At 39.3% G+C, this 23,670-nt stretch overlaps 1 protein-coding gene across 4 annotated transcripts in view; it reads right to left on the bottom strand.

Annotated features, from left to right (window-relative positions):
• Positions 1-13,813: 13,813 nt before the first annotated feature.
• EFEMP1 (EGF-like fibulin extracellular matrix protein 1) overlaps positions 13,814-23,670 on the bottom strand; it is a 59,479-nt gene continuing 49,622 nt past the window's right edge. For all 4 annotated transcript variants that reach the window (XM_019624720.1, XM_019624719.1, XM_019624718.1 and 1 more), the window contains exons 9-11: positions 21,009-21,132; positions 20,728-20,923; positions 13,814-15,435 (exon numbers count right to left, since the gene is read on the bottom strand). In XM_019624720.1, the coding sequence (XP_019480265.1) occupies positions 15,274-15,435; positions 20,728-20,923; positions 21,009-21,132 (482 nt within the window). In that variant the 3' untranslated portion in view covers positions 13,814-15,273. The remainder of the gene's footprint in view (positions 15,436-20,727; positions 20,924-21,008; positions 21,133-23,670) is intronic.

Raw genomic sequence — 23,670 nt, 5'->3', positions numbered from 1 at the left:
GCTCTTTTGAAGCACCCATAAAACAAAATAGACTTATTAAATATGAAGGGATAAGTGAAGTTGGTGGTTGCACCTATTCAAATAGTCTTTCTTTTTTAGATGTTTACATGCCAGAAAAAAAGCACAGTCAGAAGATGAATGCCTCCTTATCAATGGCTGCTCATGGCCTCCCTTTTAGGGTGAGAGTTCATTCAGTCAGGGTCTGGAACACATGTGCATTTTGCTCTAGATGGAGCACTAAACTGGCCATTGAGGTTAATGTCACGGTGAAAAGGCAGGTTGGCCTCATCACTGTTATTTCATTCACTAAGTTTGTGTGGAAGGATGGAGACTGACTGTGCCGCGTTCCTTCCTAAACAATCAAGGGCGTCTTTTTCATGACTCTTCCCACACGGGCATGGGCTTGTCTTAGCTGTGCGATCTTGCTGACAGGGACAAGCAGTAGTTCTGGCCTGTGGACCAGCTCTTTCTACCTATAGATTCTCTTCTTTTATGAAGCTTTCCCTGCAAATTTGGCTCCTTTTCTGAACCTACAGCATCCATATTTTAATGAGATGAGAGGGATGCCAAGATACATAAAAGATGGTTTTAACCCTTGAAATCTAGAGTAAAAGAGGCAACGTGATGATGTTTAGTAAATCACCATGCGCATGGGAGGCAGTTTGAGTGGATCCTTGAAAGGAGGAAAAGTTTCTGTGGTTTTTGGTTGTGGAATAGTTTGAGCAAAGGCACAGAGGCATTTATAATTGGTGGACACTCTTTTGGTCCCTTATTTTATATGGTCCGAGGAATATATGACATTGTTGACCACTTGCTTCATCTTGAAGGGTTCTCTTGGCTGCTGTAACACCATTGGGTTTCCTCCCGTTTTTCTTACAGCAGTTTTCCAACCTCACCCCCAGGTTTCTATGACCAGATGAATGCTGATGATACCGGCCTGTGCCTCTAGCCAGGCTGCTCTCTTAAACGTCAGTCCTATATATCTAGCTGTCTGCTGTTCACATTCACACATCCAACTCTTACTGAAATACCTTAAGTCCAGCATGTCGAAAACTGCACTCATTATTTTTCTCCCTAGTTCTGCATCTTCCTCAGCGCTTCTTATCTCAGTGAATAATGAATATTCAAGTCAGAAACGTGGTATAATCTTTGACTCCTCCCTCCTCTTCCTTCTCCATATGATAAACCGCCATGCCCCTTATATTGTAGTTTCTTAACATCTCCTGCGTCTGTCCAGGTCTCTCCATCTCCAGTGCCGCCTCCTTGGGTCATCACTCTGTCTTTTGCTTGGATGATGGCAGCAGCCACGTACCTTAGGTCTTTCCTCCAGCTAATTCTTTCTCTACATTGTAGCCAAATGAATCTTTCTAAAACACAAGTGTGACCCTTGTGTTGTTTCTTTCCTTAAAGCCCCCTAATAGCTCCCCTTTGCCCAAAGTATCCAGATCCCTAATTAAGACAGCTTGCCTTTCTTGTTTTGGTCTTGCTGACCTCTCTTACCTCATTTCTTGCCACCACCACTCAAGCTTTCTGAACTTCAGCCATTTTGCAGTGCACTTGCAGTCTACCAACTCACGGGGAGTTTTCATATCTTTAGGACTTGTGCACAGTATCCCCTAGCTAGTATACTCTTTTCCCTTGCTCTTCCTGTGGCCTCAGCTGGGAAATCACTGTTCATACTGTATTCTAATAGTCTGTTTACTTATCTATATCCCTTTAGGTCAGTTGATATCTCTCATACAGTCTGGAGCATTTTAGATATTCAGTAGATATTTTTTTGGAAATATGAGTTAGAAGCAATACATAAGGTAGCTTTAAGAAATGACAGATAACTCAGTTTAACTAGAATGTAGGATATATGAAGGACGAGAGTGAAAGTTATAAAAGGAAGATGGCTGGCTGTCTTAGGTTGGGTTCCTTGAACACACATTTGAGATAAAGACTCCAGTGCAGGAAGTTTATTGGAGACTACTCTTGGGGTCGACTCCTATGAGGAAATTAGGGAGGTGGGATATTGTGGACCGAGAAATTGCACTGAAATGAAGCTACAACAAGACCCTCAGCTAACCTCACAAGATATATAGGAACTAGCATAGCCCTACAAAGTTGTCCTGAAATGAGGCAAGTGGGTCAGGCCTTTGTGTACCCACAGCCATCAGTCATTGGATTTGGGCTGCCTATGGGGAGGGAGCAAAACCTGGGCCAATCAGCTCCTTTTGGCCAGAGCACTTTCTGGGGAGGAATTGAACTATGGCCTGTCAGAAGCAAGCACTGCTGGCATCTGGGGGAATGAATGCTTTGGTACCAAAGGGGAACTTGGGTGGCACTTCACAGCATCCACTAGGTGTACTTCATGCCAGACTGAGGAATTTTTGCTTTATTGGGTGGATTTTGGGATGTCTTTGATGGTGTTTACACAGAGAAATAATGTGATTCAGAGCTGTATTTAGGAAGATTAACCTGGCTGAGGTGTTTAGATTGGGTTGGAGGTAGAGAAACTGGAGTTAGAGGGGGATGTGGGAAACTTTTGAAATAGTCCAGGTAAGGAAGTAAAGGCCTGAGCAAGGGGAATGGCCGTGGAAATGGAAAGGGCCGATGGTTGGTTGCAAAAGATATGACAATGCTAGAATTCACAAGCCTGGCAACTGATTAAATATGGGAAATATGGAAGAGGAAGGAGACTCAAAGGTGATTCCTAGGTTATGAGCCTGGCTGAAATGTAAGAATGGTGGTGCTGCTAACAGAAATGTAAGAAGAATATAGGCTTGTCGGTAGATTTGTTGAATTTGCGGGAAGGCAGCCACTCAAGTAGAATTGACATACAGATGGCTGGAAAGTTTTTCGGGAGAGCAAAATACATGTTAATAAAAAGTTATATGATGATATAAAGATGGTCATGCAGGAATGTAAGTATAAAATGGATATATAAACAGTTAATGCTAAGAAAGGTCAGAGAAGAGAGAAGTCACTGTGGCTAAGAAGTCTTCATGGATGAGGTGGCTTTTCAGTGGGGTCTGGATGGAGGTGTGGGTCTATGTTTGGAAAGGAGAGAGAGGGAGGGAGGAATGATGACATTCTAAGTGGGGGCAATGCTTTCAGCAGAAGCAGAGAAGTAGGAATACACACATGTTCAGGGGACTATGAGAAGATCAATTTGGCTAAGAGAAAGGATTCATTGAAGGAAATTTTGATCTAAATAGTTGAAAAATTGATTGTGGAGGGACTTGAATGACAGGCAGGTTAGAGGATTTCAGATTTCTCATAAAACTTTACCTCTGTTTCTGAAGTTTGATCCCATCTACTGCCTGAATGTGGGTCTCCATTAACCCCCTGAACTAACGCTTTCCACTTGACAGACACTCTCAGCATTTTTTCCACCAAGTGACTCTAATGTAGAAGACTACTAGTCATTGGTGTTCTTTTTCATAGAGATTATATGAAGACATTAAAGGAAAGTCCAGCCTGCCTGTGTCTCTGAAGCTTTTATATTTACAATCTTTGCTTAGGTTTCATGAGGCGTGAAGAATCTGCAGCCTAATTGGTGAGCTGGTTTACAGGCTCACCCTGAAAAATAAATATTGTGTATCTGCAAGTGGAAAGTCAGTATGTATAATCTAGCTGCCTAGTCATGCCTGCCCCAAATGCTGTTGAAAACTTTGACCAAGGGCTATAAAACTGTCAAGAGCTGAGGCCCAAGCAAGCATCCACATTAAATAGCTCATTATGGAAGCCATTTGGAAGATAACAGGGCAGGCATTTGACTTGCTGGGATCATGCATTTGATGTGTTTGCTACAGAGGCATCTGGCAGAGCTAAATAACTTTGTATTACATCATTTTTAATTTCTAGTTTTTTTATTTATACTCTACTTGGATTTATTTGACATCAAAACTTGTCCCACTCTCTTCTGAATACTACACTCATAGGATAGAAAGGGTATCTTGATATCAGTGCAGTAACTTCAAGATGGATTTTTGAGATTGGCACTCAGACTGTTAAAATAAAAACAAAAACCAAATTGCTTTGGTGTCTTTGAGCGGATATTTCATTTCACCCTCCTGCAAAGTGATCATGGGCTGCTATGAGACATCTCCACTGCATTTTGTGATATTCACAGCATCAGTTACTTTATATTTTCTTTGCTATAATAATTTCATCACAGAGTTTTGAAACATCTCTTGGAAAAAGGGTGAGAATTACTGCTGAAGCAACTAACTTTTTTGGGAGGACTAGCAGGAGGTGAACGATATGTGCTGAAGCCCCATGGCTACTTTTGGAATGGCCTGCTAGGTTTAGAACCAGTGAGAGAGGGTGTGCAATTGATAATCTGTGAACAGTTACTTCTGTTAAGGTTAAAGAGGCCCAAGCATGTTTTTTTTTTAGCTTTCCACACAGCTAACTGCACAAGCTTTCATTCAACAGAAGAAAACATGTCAATTCTTGAATTATTTTTATCAAAAGCAACTGAGCATATTATTAAGTTGCAACTGATATTCAACAGCTCTACATTAATCTCTAAGAAGCAAACAAAGGAGTATTTACTCTTTTTATCTACTCTTCAACTTTCCACAATTGATTTTATTTTTAGTCCATAGAAACATTTACTGCACTATAAAATTTTTTGTTTTGTTTTTAACACATATTATATTTAAAGTGTCTTTTAGATGTTTGGTTGAAAGTGGGTATGTTTCAATGATCCAAAGAAGAATGTGTTTTCAGTGCTGTGTTATACAGTGCTGTGTTTTCAATGTTAATTAGTGATCTTAATTGCTTAATGACTTAGTTCATTTAGATCGTCCCTAAATCCAGTCTCATTTTCACAGGTGCCTCAGACAGCACCCGTATAAACTTTTCATTTCCTCCCTAATTTCCTCAGCTAGAGATGAAGAAGAGTCATCTCCAGACCCCATGCTATGATGTTAAAGGTGCTGAGAAGACTTGCTTATTTCCCAAATTAACTCTCATAAGTAGTTTTTTAAATGAGGTATAATTGACATATAATATTAAATTAGTTTCAAGTGTACAACATAATGACTTGATATTTGTAGATATTGCAAAATGATCACCACAATAAATCTATTTAACATCCCTTACTATACATAGTTAGAAAATTTTCTTTTCTTGTGATGAGAACTTTTAATATCTACTCTCTTAGCAACTTTCAAATATGCAATACTCTTTTATTAATAATAGTCCTTTAACAGGCATCAAAGATCTTGATGCAATTTACTTACTCATGGTCTCTACTAGTCTCACCTCTGGTAGATGGGGTTTTGGTTTACTGCCTTTTTTTTTTTTTTAAGTACAGAAAATATGAATAGCCACATAGAATTAGCCACTGGCCAGTAATGAGGTGATTAAGACTTTGGATTCAAACTGACCTGAGTTACAGACCTGGGCCCCCCACTTCCTACATGTGTGACTTGTACAGTTTATCTCTTTGAAGTTCAATCTGTTTCTCTTTCAAATGGGATGGAAATGCCCCTGTCATAAAGTGAGCTCATCTAAGGACATCAAGTGTTTAGGACAGTGTGAGGCCACAGTGTATGGTGTATAATAGGTGCTCAGTAAATGCTAGCTCTCATTATTACTATTTAAATATCTAGGAATTAAAAGGTTACAGAGATTTGCTGACACTAAGCTATACCTTTAACATAACCATATAGGTTTTCAACTGAGGCACTAGCCTAAACTCTAATTTAGGAGATTAATGTGAACTGCCCAACACCCGAATCCTTACTCCTGAACCCCACATAACACATCTGAGTCCAGCTGCTCCTGCAACTTTTGCCTCTTGCCTCCACTTGTTTGACCTCTGGCACCTCTTGCCTCTACTGCGGTAGCCAGTGTCTGGCCCCTCCCCCTGGCTCTCTGTCTCTTTGTTACGCCCCCTCATTTACCCAGGCCTGACCCTTGGGCCAGAGTTCTGTGTTTTGGCTTTGCCCTACCAGGTCAGCAAAGATGGACCCATCTCATGGGCTGCTTATAGGACACTGAGATGTTAAAGTCCTCAGTTATAGCAAAACACTATTGAACAAGCACCCCTAGGGAGATTCTAGTAACCCACTCCCAGATTTTGGACTTGGCCTCCAGTTTTAGTTTAATGCCCATTTTAATGCTTAGGAAGATTTAATATGGCCTGACTGTGAGTCCCTATCATATTTCCAAGTTCCTATGAATTCCTTGAGTTGCTTTGAATTAAAAAAAAACCCCAAAACTTCTTAATCTGATATGAAAATCATTGTAAAAAATAAATTGTAGATATAGGAAAGTATAGAGAGGAGAACACACTGTTCTTTTAATCCTATTCCAGAAATAAGTACAGTTAACATTTGGAGGATTTTCTTGCTTCTGTGCATATCTTTATGTCATTGAGATAGCACCTCTTGCGTTTTCTGCTTAACACTGTATCATAAACATCCCCCATTCCATAATAAAAATTTCTTTATAAACATTTTAATCACTGCACAATATTCTATCATATATCATATAGTTGTGCCATAGTTTTAATTATCCTATATTTATAAACTGGTTATTAGAAACAATGCTAAAGTAATCATATTTGTGCATAAACATGTTCTTATAAACTTAAAACCCAGTTCTAATACCCTTTTTTATTTTGAGTAAAAGAATAGTTTTCTTCTTCTCTGTCATTCTTGGACAAGGAGTAAACAATTAGACTGAGACCATTGTAGACACTTTTATTATTCATCTATTGAATGAATCAATAAGTATGTAAAAGGTGATTTGCCCTCATTCAAAATGAATACATGAAAGTATGGAACTAAGTAAGGATTCTACTTACTCTTGAATACAGAAGTATGTTAAAAAGAAGGGATATAGATAAAAATAAGTGGAAGCAAAAATAAATCTGGAAATTAGAAAACTGTTCTCTGCTGCGGGGGAACACTTCCATTCCCAGAATAAAGAATATCCCCCTTTTCTAGCTTCTTCATTGAGGCAGAGGATGCTGGCTAGTGACCAAACTTGTTTGCTCTTCTTCCTGGACACGCTGCTGGACTCTATTTCCCAGCGTCCCTCACAAGCGTGGTCAAAGGAAGATGAGCCGAGTGATACAAGCCACTTCCAGGCCTGCCCCATAAAAAGTTCTCACATTCTATCTGCCACTGACCTACCTCTCGATGTAGATGAGCACAGTGACCTTGGAAGTCACCTGTTGAAGATGGTAGAGCCCCTAACTGGAAGAACCTTAGATTCCTGAATCTCTGCTTGGAAACAATTGCCTGCCTATCCGTAATGGGAGCGAGAAACCGAGGCTCAATTCTGACATGTCCTTCTCCCTCACTCTCCATATCCAACCCGTCATGAAGCCTTTTATTTTGTCTCCTATATATACTGAACCTGTTCACTTCTCTTCATCCTCTCCACCAATACTTTTGTCCAAGTTAACATATTACCTTTCCCTGGGCTGCTGGCATAGCCTTCTAATGTGGATCCATTCTGGCCCCCTTCTAGTCTATCAAAACTTGTTTTTCCTCGACTACCTACTTTGGTGCTGGATTCTATAGGACACATTATGTTGTGATAGGACCCCTGGTCTGCATATTTGTGCTTGCTCTCATGTAAGGTCAACACTAAGGGTTGTAGGAACATTTCTAGAAGCTATTCCTATACCAGACAGGAGCTAAAATTAACCATACATAGAAATGACTGTGAAGTCCATAGATATATTCTACTAAACCCAAACTAAATGTACCTTCCTAACTCAACTTTTCCGGACTGAATTTCCAAAAATGCTCGTGACCACTCTAGTGCCACCCAACATGAGAAGTGTGATGTGACAAGAGGGAGGGGCATGGGGGAGGCTAAGAGGAAAGAGAAATCCTAAGCAATTTAGCTAAAATGTACTACTTTTGCAAATTTTACAAAAATGATATGACCATGTGACACATTGCTAGGGTCCCTTCAGGGCATTGGAAGTGACTGGTGCAGGGAAAGGGGCTTGAAGCTTTATCTTCAGCAGCTTCTCTGAAAATTCGCCTTTGAAGGGCAACCAGTTTTATGCAATACTCTGTAGTTGGGCTTGTGATGTGCTCTGGGGTCAGATAGGCTCATGGTAGTAAGTATAAGATACCATTTTACATAACATCTAATGTGTCTTGGAGTCTACTTCAGAACCATGTGTTCTGGAAATGGTTGGTCCTGATTTGCCTAGTGAGTGATACTAGGAGGAGAAGAAAACTAGAGTAGAAGAAGAGAAAGACAGAAGAGAGAAAAACAGTTGGAGAACCAACAGGAAAAAGGTCAAGGGAGAGGTTCATGTGGTAAGAAGCCATCAGGCCAATTACTCCTGCTTCAGGCATCAGACTCATCAAACAGCATGCTGACCTCGGCCAGCAGAGGCTGATGCCTGCTCCACGTCCCCTCTGCCACATGAGTTTACCGTGGGCTGCAGTAGAAATTGCTAGCTCACTGACAGCATCCCACATCCAGCCTCTGTCTCTCTTCCCCTCTGCCTGAGGGCTTTCTCCAGTGCCAGGGAGCTCGCCCCCTGCAGGCAGCTGTAAGGGGATATGGCCTTGGTGCCCCTGGGGCAACTCTCACCACGGGAATGGAAGTTGGTTGATAAATGGACCAGCCTAGGCAGCTTCTTGCGGGATGCTTTTAAGGTGAATTCCACGCTGTTTATTTCCCAGAGGATTCCCATGGAAACTGAGTACCAGTTGCCCACAGAAGTGACCCATTCTTTACCTCATTCATTTTGGCATCACTCCCTTCCCTGACTCACTTTCCCCACTTCCTTGCCTGTGCTTCCTGAGTTCACCTTTCAAACTACCCACACTCAGTGCTTGTTCAGAATCTGCTTTGGGGGCAACACAAACCAAGACACCTGGTTTAAGTCAGTAATTTGTCATTTAAAGAAACATAATATAAATATTAAACTAAAAAACATGAGATATAGTTTTTAAAGGAACTAAAGAATTTAGAGATACCCCCCAAAATTCAACAAAATTATTTATTTGTGTATATGCATCTGTTTAAAAATAATGCTGAGATTCTGCAGAAAGTAATTGAGTTTCTATGGGAAGATAAAAAAGAACTGAATTATTGCATTCAGGTCTTTAAAATTCTCTTGCATTTATATTCCAACTCTGGCTTATTAAAGGGGTCTGTGCTCCGTTAACATACACATGCGCTTACAATATAAACAGCTTAACTAGACATCTGTGTTGACTACATATAAGAGGCAGTTAACTTTTTGCCTTGTTTCTGTTCAGTGATCCTGATATTTTAGTCTGCTGGCCAGATGAAACAAGATTGGTTTTTTGGTACCAGATGTGTCACAGTTTGGGTTTGTATTTTGCAGGTGCTCCCCCCAGCTGGGAAGATGGAAACTTGCCATCTTTTTGAGATGATGACTCAGGATAGAAATATAAGTGTGTTAAAAATAATTCAACATATTAATGAAGGGCTTTGTCCCTTGTGGGCTTCTTATGCATAACACATGAGCAGACTAGCAGCTGTTCTATATTTTAAAAGAAGACTTAGAAAGTTAGAAGCATTCACGGCTATTCAAAACATAAGCAACTGCTTGGAGTCATGGAAACAAGCAAGATTCAGCAATAAACTTGAATTTGTGAAGCTTCCCCAAAAGTAATAATCCCAATGGGCTGTGTTCAGGTGGTCTTAGAGTATTGAACAGTCTTTCTATTTCCATCATTTGGAGTCACTAAAACATCTTTTTTGTAGAGGCAGAGTAGTAGAGGTGACTACATGTATTACACATGGAGATTGGTTTCTAGCTGATTTCTACCCTCCAGTGTTTATATTTTTAAATCACATTTAAACATCCTTAGTTATTTCTGCCATTTTCACTTAAACATATTGCGAAAGAGCTAAAAGCCTCATTGAGGACTGGGGTGTTGATAAGATGTATATTATCTTAGTCCAGGCCTCAAAAGCAAGAATCCTTTCGGTGACGATGTTCATTGTTTGCCCCTTCAAAAATCACCTAATGAATGTTAACCAATGTCAAGGATTGGCAGTAATCTTTACATTAACCCCTTACCTTTACACTAATCCTATGGAAGGAAGGGCTCTGTAAGCCTTTTGGTCCAGCTTCTAAACCAAAAATGTGTTAGACTCACTCCATCTTCACCACTGTGGCTCTCAAAGCTTCCCCATGCCGACAGCTCCATTTGGATATTTGGTGACAGGCTTTTATCCTTTTGGAAAGTGCGGTTCTCTAAGTATAGTAAGGTCTACCTGATTGGTTTTTGAGTTTCAGTTTATGGAGTTCAAGAGTATTTCATGTAACACAATTACTTCCGCCTCTTTGGAATTTTAAAAGAGAACAAATTAGCTAAAATTTAAGAGAGTAGATCAGAATCAGTTTCGTATCTGTGTTATTTTAACCTCACTGCATGTAACAGCAGCAGTGACAACTGGTCCTGGCAACTAGCAAGGCAGGTCCATGACTCGGGTGGCCGCTGTGCAGGAAGCAGCTTGGAAGGGAAGGGGTGGCTTATTGGAGTTGAATGTTGGAGTGTGGCCAAGGCAAAGAGCCCTAATATAAGTCCTAAGACCTTTAGTCAGGCACAGTGCTCTTGCTCAACAAACTGTGCCCTTGAGCAATTCTTAAAATAAGATGGCTTGATGAGGAGGCATTTAAGTTTAGAATTCTATTCTTATTAAAGTGTATGTCATAGGAGATTTTATGTTTAGAGGAGATGGAGGTTGTAAGTTGTCAAATAAACTAGTTAAGAGGGAAATCTGGCAGTGGGAGGGAAGTTATTCTGCTTTGGGGAAGTCTTGACAACTAAGAGGGCTTTCCTAACCACTGTCAGAAAATAACCCTGTCCACCCACAAAGCATGGAAGACTCAGAGTCCAGGTATGGGTATTAGAATGGGGAAATGATGGAAATGACCAGTTCACGTCTCATTACTGAGTAAGAACACATGAATTTCCCTAGAAGCATGTTTGAAGTGTGGGAACCCATGGCTGGACTTTTTTCACTGGTGAAACAAGATAAAATGTCTTTTATTTTCACATGAGTAATCATATTTCAGTATCAGTAGAAAGGAACAAAAACATACATAATTTAACTGAACACTAAAAATTTTTAGTTTAAATTGTAATTTTAAAAATGTATGGATAAATTGGGTTATTTCTCATGTCCTTGGCTACAGTCATGAAACCACATTGTGAAGACCTGTTTTGGGGAGGGAACTATGGATTTTTCCTTCCACCAATGTCCAAAGCTTTTCAACAGCCTCTGCATTACAAAGAATGCTCAGATGCTTTAAAAAAAATTGGCAAATAGAGCCATCTTTTCTCTCAATGCAACCCTGGGGTAGGGATTAGTTATACTTTTTAAAGCTGGAAAAACACCTTGTTTTAATAGCCCAGTTTTATGGATAAAGGAACCAAGTCCCAAGAAGCTAAGTCTCACAACTGATTAATGTTAGAACTGAGACTAGAATCGTGGTCCTTCCGTACTACATCATGCGGTTAGACGTTGGAAGGGATTACCATAGAAGTTGCTCAATAAATGTTTGCTGCTGAGTAAGAACAACTCTGATGATTAATTCTCATAATTCCCATTTCTGGGAGCTGGTTTAAATCAGTGATTCCCATGGAGGAAGTGGGGAGGGAGGGATGTGTGGTTTGAAAACACAGCAGGGCTTTGTCTTACTGCTTTGGTTTGTTTTTTTGTAATGATATTTGCTTTGTTTTGAATTTCAAATTACATTGAAAGAAAGTATGAGATTTTTATGTTTACTGAGAATGATTGTACCTGTAAAGGAATTCATGTCCTAGCTTTTCATAGTTCTTTCCAGGATTTTGTTTCTGTGAATGAAAAAAAAGGTTGGTTTTTTTTTTCACTTGTTGTTCTTTTTAGTTAAAAATGAACCAGAAAATGGGTGATTTAGGCTGTGAAATTTGTGAATGAATAGCCTAGGAATCAGGTTCCTTCTTGACACTTAAGATAAAACGGGATTGCACGTGGAACTGACCCACAAACTGATGTTCATCAGCTAATAAATGGATAAACAAGATATGGCATTTCTAAACAATGTAATATTGCTCAGTCATAAAAAGAAATGAAGTAATGAGATGCTGTGACATGGATGAACCCTGAAAACATTATGCTAAGTGAAAGAAGCCAGACATAAAAGGCCACCTATTATTTGATTCTATGTATATGAAATGTCCAGAATAGGCAAATCCATAGAGACAGAAAGTAGACTAGTGGTTAACTCTCACCAGGGCTTGTGAGAAAGGCAAATGGGGAGTGACTGCTAATGGATATGGGGTTTATTTGTAAGTGATAAAAATGATAAGGAACTAGATAGTGGTGATATTGGCATACCACCGTAGTGTACTAAATGCCACTGAGCTGTACACTTTAAAATGAAGTTTTTGTATATTTTATAATTGAAAAAACAGAAACTGCATCAGTGACACTTCAATACCTCAACCCTTTCCATGTGTCTATGATTTGTGAATAGGACTAAGCTTTGGGACTAAGGGGCAACCATCTTGTCGAAAGTGAATAGCTTCTACAGATCTAGAAAAACAAATGTATAGGTATATATACATATACATGTATATATACATATATAATTTTATAATAACAATTGTATTATGCATAATAATATATAACTATATACTAATATATATGTTTAGCAGTCAGGACTTATGTATAATTATTTCAGAGAGATCCCTGCTTCTGCTACAATCTTCTGAAAAGTTATAGATAAGACCCTGCCTTTTTGTTTAAGGGTGAAAAATCTGTGGAAAGATCTTAGGCTTTTTAAAAAAAACTCTTACCATTCCTAGCTTTGACTTGAGATCTGTGTCTATATGTAGAAAAATCACTAGATTGATTAGCAATGGAAGAGTTTAGATTAAGCCTTAATGTATCTGGAATGTAGGTAATCATGAGGGCAGCATGACAGAAACCCCTTCAACAGTCCTGCTGTGTTATGGCTGGTTGTTTACGCTGCTTCCTTGTCTGGCCCTTGTTTAGGCCTATTCCCTCATCACTGTTTTATGCCCCTTTAACTTTTAAAAACCCAACCCCTGCTCTACTCACACAAGAAGTTTGTGTTTTGTTCCTTTGTCTCTTGGTGAACTTTCTTTTTGACAATTACTGCATGAACATTTAGTCAACTCTTGAGAAACCCTTCTTTCAGTGTCAATGTTACCTGGTGTTAGAGGTTATTCATATGTATTTTGAAACTAGATGTAAGAGAAAATTGGTTGCACACCTTTTTGTGGCACAATTTTTAGTCTTTTTGTTTCCTCATCTCCTATAATAGATCATTTATTTTAAAAAATCAAGTGGCTGTTCTTGCTCTGGCAGCTAGAACGAATTTCTTCCCAGACACAAAAGTTACATTGGCTGTTATTGGCTGCATTAAAAAATACCTCCAGGGCCGGCCGAGTGGCGCGATGGTTAAGAACTCGCTTGGGATGCCAGAGGGCCCCGGTTCGGATCCCACATATGAGGGCCAGTGACACTGCCCTCCACAGCTAAGATGCTGAACAACAGCTCAACCTGGAGCTGGGCTGGCATGAGTTGCCGGCGACGGCGTAGGCCACAGTCCCTGTGGCAGTGGGTTGCCATGTAGCCAGCAGCCGCAGTGAGCGGCCGTCCAGAAGCCTGCGACTGATCTGCCTCGCCCGGGGAAGAGCGCAATGATGGTGCCAACTTGGGCCAGTGAAGCAACGTCCTCCACAACTAGACTGAAGAACAAGACGACAGCAACTTGTCTGTTCCCCTTCCCCCAATTCCCCCAATAAAAATCTAAAAAAAAAAAACCTCCAAAGATTGGGTGACCCTCTAAAAGAATATTTGTTTTTATTTAAAAATATGATACAAAATATGATCAAAGTGAAGCAGTTACATTTTAAACAAATAAGAAGACATAAAACTTTTTCACAGGATTGGGAGGGAGGGACATTTGCTTTATTTAGTTCACTGTCACTCTGGATGCCAAGAATAAGAACCACCACCATTTTCTGGCTCTGTGAGCATCAAATATACAGATGAGAAATTTTAGTTATAAGTTGGTGAAGTTTCAGGCCTTTAATTTTATTGAGAAATTAACATTTCATCTAATTTTATTCAGAAAGTAAAATACCTTTTCTTCACTTTGCTCCACATCTCATGGAACGCCTCATTTTACTGAGTGTTATGGACTGAATGTTTGTGTCCTCCCAAAATTCGTATGTTGAAATTCTAAATCCCAACGTGATGGTATTAGGAAGTGGAGCATTTGAGAGGTCATTGGGTCGTGAGGGTGAGACCCTCTTAAATAGGATTAGTGCTTTTATAAAAGGGACCCCAGAGAACTTTCTCAGCTCTCTTTCTACCATGTGAGAGTATGAGGCTACAACCCAGAGGAGGGCTGTCACCAGAACCAGACCACGCTGGCACTCTGGTCTCAGACTTCCAGCCTCCAGGCTGTGAAAAATAAATTCTGTTGTTTAAAAGTCACCCAGCCTATAGTAAGTATTTGTTTTAGCAGGTCATAACATACTGATATTGCTTCTTCAGATCAACTCCAATGTGGTATAGAAGGAATTCATTTTCACATCTCTTCCCTGTAGATGTCTCAATATAATAATTTTATAGGGGATACCTTATTCATTTTGGGAATTTTGCTTACTGTTTTTTGTTTTTTGTTTTTTGCTTTACATTCAGTATCAAAAGTTTCTGGCAAAATTTAAAATACCTACAGAAACTAGCATATTATACAATGATTTATTACTGTGTAATAAACAACCATGTTAAGACTGATCATGAAAATAAAAACCAACACAAATATGGTAGATCCTCATTTTCTAAAGAAATATATCTTTATTGACTTTTTCCATTTTCTTACAAAGCAGTTTAAAAAACTCATCCTTGAACTTGCTATTCAATGTTATGATGGCTGCCTCCTTATAAGACTGTCAGTGGAGCTACAGTAAGTTTCCTTAAGCACCACAGAAGATAACCACTGCTTGGTCCCACTTTTTCAGAAAAGAATCCAAGTTGCACCGGATAGATATGCTCAGCTCTCTTGAAGAAGACCAGTTTAGTGGATTAATGTCTAATTTACATACAGTAAGAAAGACAAACTTTGGATCTTTACAGATTAAATGCCCACTTTATACCATGGTGTAATTGTTTGAATTATTGGTGAGTGTACAGTATATAGATGTAGATGTACTAGATATGTCTATAAATAAAATAGTGCTTTAAGGTAACAATATTCTTTGGCTGGTTTAAACGCCTATTGTGGACTCTTTTAAAAAACTAAAATGAGAATGGCCCCACTATTATTGTCAGTCTTAACACTGAGCTTGTGCGGAAGGTTCCTATACTGTTGACTGTCAGCATCTCCAGGTCCACAATATATTCTCTTGGTCCTGATAGTGACTTCACCAGCACAAGCATCGCACTTACAGGGCTTGTTTGCTAAAAGAAAAGAAAAAAAGAGGAAGGTAGAGAATAATTTTTCTTGGATTGGAGTTTCTATTTTTGGTGAGTTATACCTCCTATAAGAATTAGGGGAAGAATGTTGAGGGTGGGGTACAAGTCACTACTTAGTCACTTCTGTTTCTAACCTTTCCGTGACCTTATCCCTCGTCCATACACAGTCATTTGTTCCAAGTTACAGAGGCCTGTTTTCTTCTTTGTTTTCTATTTGTCATTTCTAATAATATTCTCCTTACTTTTAATTATTTCCAGCCTTTATAGAGACTGGATTTCAGGTGAGAATCTGATAATTTTTGAACTGGTAAACAAAGTTGTCATCTTTCACTTCTCAACATTGTGTATCTGTTTACATTCTAGTAGATGAAGAAACATGTAAATGGTTAATTTCAATAGAATGTGGCAAATGCTAAGATATACGGGGGTATACACGGTATGTATAAAGGTGTATATATGCAGGGAAAAAGAGGAGGGACCCTCACGAATTGAGGGAAGGCTTTTCAATGCCTGAGGAGAGTCACCCAGGATAAATGGAAATTTTGTAAAGAAGTATGTTCAGAAAAACTGGATGCAATTTCATTTTGATGAAGTCCATGATGGGTGCTGAAAAGTGAAGGAAAATGAGGTTGGAGGGGCAGTTCTGTAGATGTGTGAATCTGAATGTCATGGGGGGGCAAGGATAGAGACGATGGATTAAGGTTACCGTGACTTCAATGGGTGTACGTAAACTGAGAGAAAGAATGAATATGTAATAAGACTGGGTCTGGCAGAGGCCAACAGGTAAGAAGAAGCAGAGGAGAAGCATGAAGGAAGCTGAGAAGTAGATGATTAAGTGGAAAACAAATGAGTGGCCAGCAGTATCCAATACAGCAAGAGAGGCAGAGGGTGACTAGAACTGAAAATGACCCCTGGATATTGTTGGTTGGCTTTTCTTCCAGAGCAATTTTGGTAGGGTAGTGGAAATAGACAATAGAGATGTGAGATAGGAAGTGAGAAAGCAGAAAATGTGATTACAAACTGTGCTTTAAGAACATTGGCCAGAAGGGAGAAGAGGGAGGGGGCAACATCTAGAGGAAGAAACAGTTAAATATGTAGGAAGTTGACTGCAGTTTGACAGAACAAGATTTTAGAATAGATGGAATAAAGAATATAGGTAGTTGGTTGGCCTTGATTGACGGAAGTGAAACCTTGTCTTTGGAAAACTGAGGGAGAGTATAAGAAGGGGGACACATGGACTTACATGTGCAGGGAATGGGATGCAAAGTTCAGGGAATTCATGCCTGTTAGCTTCAGTGGTTTCAGAAGAGTAGGAGTGGGATCCCTTACCGAAAATGATAGGTGTAAGGACTTCAAGAGTGGTGGGGACATTTGATATCAGGGGCTGAGGAGAAGAGATAAAAGAAAGCAATAGAATTGTTGAAGCATACTAAGGACCCATTTGAAGTTGGAGACTTATATTAGGTTGTCAGAAAAGTCATGACATATTTTTTCTATTTTTTTCATTGCAAAAATGCGTCATGACTTTTCCAACAACCCAATAGTGTTACTAATTTGTACTGACAAGCTGGGTATGAAAATAGATATGGATTATGGGATTGATCCAGGGTTACTGGACTGGGAATGGAGATGTTGGTGACAGAATAGTTCAAGGGTCTACCAAGCAGTTGATAGACTGAAAGAAACTAGGGGTTGGGGTCAGGGGACTAGCATCATTTTGAGTGTAAAGAGCAGACAGAGTGCGAGTGAGGGCACGAGAAGGAGGAAGGAGAGTCGGTCATTGGCGACTAAGATTCTGATATGGAACTGTTCAGAGAGTTACAAGTCCAGCATGTGGCCACAGGGTTGGTGGCAGAGTGGCATGAGAGATGAGATGGTCAGGGAATTGTAGGCTAAAATAGTGCCCAGATCAGGTTACAGAAAGGAAAATGCTTCATGATCTAGCCCTGCCTCCCAGGTCCTCTTCTCTTCTGATTGATCTCATTCACTCCCTACACATTGTCCCTGAGTTATCTCATCCATAGCCATGGCTTTCATTATCATGTATTTGCCAGTGACTTGAAAGTCTGTACTTTGAATTCCAAGCTCACATATCCAATACTCTACTCATCTCTACTTGGATGTCTCATAGAGACCAGAACTCAATATGTCCGAATTGAACTCACCTTCCTCTCCTTCTTCCCTATCTTAGTAAAGGGCATCAACATTTACTGTTGCACAAGACAGAAGCTTGAAGGCTATCCTTGATGCTTCCTTTTCTTCTACTGCCCCATAGAAAATGGGTTAACGAGTCATGTAGTTCTTCCTATATCTTCATAAATCTGTTCACTTCTTTTGGACTTACTGCTGCCACCCTAGTCTCACCTCTTGAAATACTTACTGGTCTCTCCATTTCCATTCTTGCTCCACTCCACTCCAGGTCCTACAGTGTAGTCTGATAACGACTCCTGTGCTTGAAACCCTTACTATGGTCTGTAAAGCATTGTGGAATCTAGGCCTTGTTCATCTCTCCAGGCTCCACTCAAACCACTCTGCCTGTAGCACCTGAAGTTCCAGACCAACTGGTCTTCTTTTTATTCCTTCTGTTTGCTACTCTCTATTTTCTAGTCTTCAGCTTAAATCAACTTCCTCAAAGAGGCAATTCCTGTTTTGGTTAGGGGTTGACTTGTTATGCATTCATGAGCAACTTGCAACGCTCAGTTGTAACGTTCAGCATACTTGTGAGCCTGTGTTCCATGTCTTGACTGTAAACTCTACTGAGGCAGGAATTGGCTTAGTTTTATTCACTGTTGTGTCTCTATGGCCTAGCATGGTGCTTGCCCTTTGTAGGTAACAATAATATCTTGAAGGTATTGATTGAATTAAATGTATTTTAAAAATAGTTTTTGAGCACCTGTTATGTGTCAGGTACCATTCTATGTGCTATGCATAGAAGAGTGAACAGAGAGCTAAAGTCTCTGCCCTCATTACATTCACACTCTAGTGGGTGACATAGACAAGTTAATACTATGCAAGGTGTTGATAAGCACTATGAAGGAAAATAAGGCTCAAGTAGGGAGAATATTGGGTGGGATGGAAAGAGGATAGTATCCTATCTTCAATTTCATGTAGTACTTCTTTATAATATGTTTCCCTTTTTAGGGAAAAAAGTTTCCTCAGTATTTTCCCCAAAGGAATATAAATAAAATCCTCTATCCCACAGATCCTTTCAAAGATCAGGTCCAGTCTCATGAACATCAAAAAGCATTCTTTGACTATTCCAGCCCATATTAATTCTTTGATGTCTTGGACCATGGATTTAAACACAAACTACCCCCCCCCCATTTTCCATAGATGTTAACTTTTGCCAAATAGTAATGTTTAAAGATCTTTGAAATAAGGAACTGTGTATTACATGCAGCTAGCATGGAGCTGAGCATACAATAGATATTCATTAATGCCTGCTAATTGATTCTTATGCATTAAATACCCTCTACACAGGTGGAATTTCATTGGAGAAATTTTGTAGGATTTGATCCAACTACTTTTGGAATTATGATAAGAGATAGTCTTGAAATGTTTTTATCATTTAAAATAATGTCTTTGTTTCAAATAATTTAATATTATTTAACTCCAAATGGGCAATGTTTCAGATCATTCATGAGCAAAAAGGATTTTACTTGAGAAAAACACTGAGTATATTTGAAAGCATCAAGTGATAAATGCACTGATAAGAATAAAAAAACTTTTAAAGGGCCATGTTTACTGCAAGGAAAAAAACATGTGGGAACTTTGCTTAGCTGTTTGTTGATTCTGCAAAGAAATTGTTTTCTTAAATTATGGCTAAGGGTTCAAAATGGACAATTATTTTTAAAGAAGATTTTTACATAAACCTTTTTTATGCCATGGGTTACAAATAATGTTATTTGTTTGGGCTAGAATTATTAAATTGGTATTATCTGTACTGTTTGTAATTAATTTAGAGTAAACTTCTTACAAATATCTAGTATATCTCAAATTAAAAACATCAAATGTTATAGAATTTATTCTTAGCTATTAGAAAAAAGAATAGTAACAGATTGTATTTTGGGTTTGTTTTTTCTCTTCATAAGTTGGTCATGAGAAATTAATCATTTCTAATTTACTGGCAAAGAAACAGAATCACATAATCCTGGAGCTGGAAGGGAACATAATATATCAAAGAACAGTGTAAATGTGTAAACATTAAAACTCTGTAAACTTTACCACAAGGATGAATTTCCCAATTTACTTTTCATATTCTCAAAATGAAACATTGACTTTAAAATCTGATTAAAAATGAAGAGTGCCCAAAGGAGTTTTGAGAACATTGTAACTAGATGAATAACATCCTTAGCATAAAATAGTTACCGTAACCCTGCAAACTGTTTGGTGGGATGCCATCATTTTCACATGAAGTGGTGAGCCATATTTAAAATATGTCAGAGTTTTAACCTAATATGAACTTGCTGAGATTTTGCAGAGGAGCATTGGAAGGCTGAGGCACTGGATTCAGGGAGATCTGCTTTGAATCTCTTGGAGGGTTTGGGGAGGTGCTAAGAGCCAGTTTCAAGGAAGAGGGGCAGGAGAATGGGGAGGCAAAAATAATCCAGGAGACACTGCGAAGAGGAAATGGCAGAATTCAGAGAAAGATTTCATACAGGCAATGAAAGAAAGGGAACACACAAAGGTGACCTCACATTGTCTGCCTGGAGGTTTGCAAGCGTGGTACAATTATGGACACATACGGTGCAGGGGGTTGGGAATCACTTCTTAGAGACTTCCAGGTTTTAGTTTTGGTGCATGTAAATAATCGTGTGAATATAACAATAAGGAACTCATGGATTTTGAAAAGCTCTCCAGGAATAATTTTTTTCTATGTGCAATTAAATAACTATCACTCATTTGTGGTATCTATTTGAGGTGTGTGTGTGTGTGTGTGTGTGTGTGTGTGTGTGTGTGTGTGTGTGTGTGTAGGCTTGTGTTTTAATGGTCACATACAACTTCATTAGAGTCTGCAACTTGGTTTTTGCATGACTTTAGAGAAGCTACTTAATTTCTCTGAGTCTTACTTTTCTGTAAAAAATGGAGATCAATATGAATATCAATCTAACAGTGTTACCAAGAGGATTAAATGAGACATGCACACAGGAAGGCCTTACTCAATGCCTGCATATAAAAACTTTCTAAATATTAGCTTTCCTTCCATGTGAATACTACCAAACAACACAACAAATTTGAACCTTTCTCAACAGCTAAGGCTGCACTCAGGATACTTACTCTTAGGTAGAACTCTCCATTTTCATTTCCAGATTTAATCAGAAAAGTATTGATAGTGTTGGCATAAATGGTTGTGGCCTGTATCTGGAAGATGTCTGATGGCACAGATCTATCAGATCGGATGCTCATGTATTTGTAGACTATGGACTGGGGAAGTTCCCGGCACACTGCATTTGTGACGGGGCACACACATCGGCTGCAAAGGCAAATAAAATATATTCAGCAGTTTGGCTTGGTAAGCTCAGAAGATTCTCGCTTTCAAAAGTTCTGATTTTTCTTACTTCTCTGATGCTAGAATGTAGGGATCTTGACAAGGATTTCGTGGGTAACAACGGAAGCCACCATGATAATTCCAACACATTTCATCTTCCCGACATTCATTTGTTGTCTCACACTCATTTATATCTGTAGAGACATAGGGTCAAAGAGTTTACTGATCTAAGTAAATTGTGTAAGTGGCTGATTTAGGTTTGCAAGGAAGGAGGTATTTGGAAATCTGGACTGTGTTTAATTTGCTTTTAGACACAAGATTGGATAGGACCTAAGTTCATTGCATTTAATTCAGGATAGATGTAACTTAGCCAGACATTCAAGACAGATTGATATATGCCATTTCATGATATTTTATCAAGGACCTATTATTCATTTGTTGAACTGAAAGCCAAATGCTTGCCACTGACCCTGCTTATATAAAAGTGAAAGACACCAATTCTTGCCCTCAGGGAGATTATAATTTAGTAAGGAATATAGATATGGCAACAGTTAAGTATAAAATAAAATGGAATTAACTAAGAGATTGATAGGTGCACGGGAAGATTAAAAGAGAATTGATTAGGGCCGGCTGAGTGGCGCAGTGGCTAAGAGCTGGCTTGGGACATCAGAGGGCCCCAGTTCGGATCCCACATATGAGGGCCAGTGACACTGCCCTCTACAAAAAAAAAAAAAAGAAAGAAAGAATTGATTAATTATGTTACCTGGGGAATTAGGGAAGGCTGAAGGAAGGAGGAGGCATCTCAACTTGGCCTAGAAAGGTGATGGTGAGATGGGATTTTCATGGCTGGGGTGGGAAAGGCGTTCCAGGCTTAGAAAGCAGCAAGCAAACACTATGGAGAGGGCAGTGTAGCATCTGGCTTAGCAGCTTCAGAGAAAGGTAAAAGCTAGAGATGTGGTTTCATTAAGCAATAGCATGCTGGTGGATAACTGATGCGCTGAGAGTGGATTATACTGTCCAGGGAAGCACAGCACAAGGATGAAGCTATGAAGTGTTCCACCTAGTACAGCATAGCTATTTAAATACAGGGTCGGGGTTGGCCGAGTGGCTCAGTTGGTTAAGAGTTCGCTCAAGAGTTTGAGCTCTAAGCAACAGCGGTTCAATTCCAGGCCCAAGCTGAGTTGCCAACAGGTGGCAGGATGGCTCAGCTAAAAAAAAAGACAGTGTGGAAGAAGAGGAATTAAGGAAGGGGCTGTCAGCTGTGAGAGGCAACCCAGGAAAAGGCAGTACAAGGAAGTCAGAGGGGAGAGAGTCTTGGGAAGGAGGGTTGTGGACAAGCCAGGCTGGGTAAAGACTGATTTTAGATTTAGGAATTAGGAGCTCCCAGATAACAGGTGAGAGAACAGTTTCACTGGAGAGCCATTATATCAACAACAATTGTATTAATAGCCACATCACTATCTATGTCTATTTCCTTTTACATTTGAATAGTGATTTAGGTTTTATCCAATGTAAGCCTTTTCTGAATCATTCTTTCCCCACAATTGGATATTTTCATTTGTTTATTTACTCATTCCATAAGTAATTTACTGAATCCTTGCTGCATGGGCTAGTTACTGGGATATGATCTCTTTCTCCTCTCTGAAATTCTCACACCTCGTGTCCTCCTTTTTGGACCTTTATTGCTTTCTGCTTTGTATTATTGAAATACGCATGTTTGTCTTCACCCTTCTATTAGCTTGTAAACTCCTTGAGGGCAAGGACTATCATACACATCTTTATATCCTTCATCACTCAGCACTGGGGACTCCTGACTTTTTAAGAAATATTAAATTGAACCAAGTTTCTCCTCACATGAATCACGTGGAGATAGGTAAGAAAGATATTATCTCCATTTGACATGAAAGAAAAACAAATAAAGATTACGTAGCTGACCCAAGTTCATAGAGTTAGTGACAGGCAACTTTCCATTGCAAGGTACTGCAGCCTCTAAATGAGAATAATTCCATGCCTTGTCTTTTGAAGAGAAAAAAACAACAACTTTCATTTAGTTTCCAAACCGACTAAAGCTATCTGGAGCCCAAAAGGAGACTGGAAAAGCTATGAGGTTCCCAAGAGTAAATGACAAGAAATGTCTTCTTTTGGACTGACTATGGCTAAAGAAAGAACTTAAATTACTCGGAAGAAATCACAATTAATATTTTTCACCTTTTTTTTTGGGGGGGTGAAAAATAAAGATGCTGTTTAGCTACAGGGCAAAGTGACTGGTTTGTTATGCGGAGTCCAGCAGCAGCAAAAGGAAATTATATGCAATAATTTCATTTGTTTCTTCCAGTAATTTAATTAGAGCCCAGAACAATTGACACCTTAATTGTTCTGGAAGATTTCCAGAAATTATCAGTAGTATTAAAATATTCGATGAGTGTGTCTTTGTGTATGTGTATTCTATATGGCTATTTCTCTGTTTTGCTCCCTTTCCCTCTCACCCCTCACCCCTTACCCCCAGTTTTGATTTTTGCAAGACTACGGAAATGAGAAGAGTTATTTCCTCCCCAAAATGAGCCTTCTGGAGGAATGTACTAATCCAAACTCCTTCAGTTTTACTTTAGTCCGTGGATGAGGTGGGGAAAGGATGGTTTCAGTGGAGGAAACCAATTGCTTTGTACCTTAAAAGAACGTCTCTCTCTCTCTCTCTCTCTCTCTCTCTCTCTCTCTCTCTCTCTCTCTCTCTC

Source organism: Hipposideros armiger, unplaced genomic scaffold (genome assembly GCF_001890085.2).
Source record: "Hipposideros armiger isolate ML-2016 unplaced genomic scaffold, ASM189008v1 scaffold_602, whole genome shotgun sequence".
In the NCBI taxonomy this organism is placed as follows: Eukaryota; Metazoa; Chordata; class Mammalia; order Chiroptera; family Hipposideridae; genus Hipposideros; species Hipposideros armiger.
This window is presented reverse-complemented; position numbering and strand designations above follow the sequence as displayed.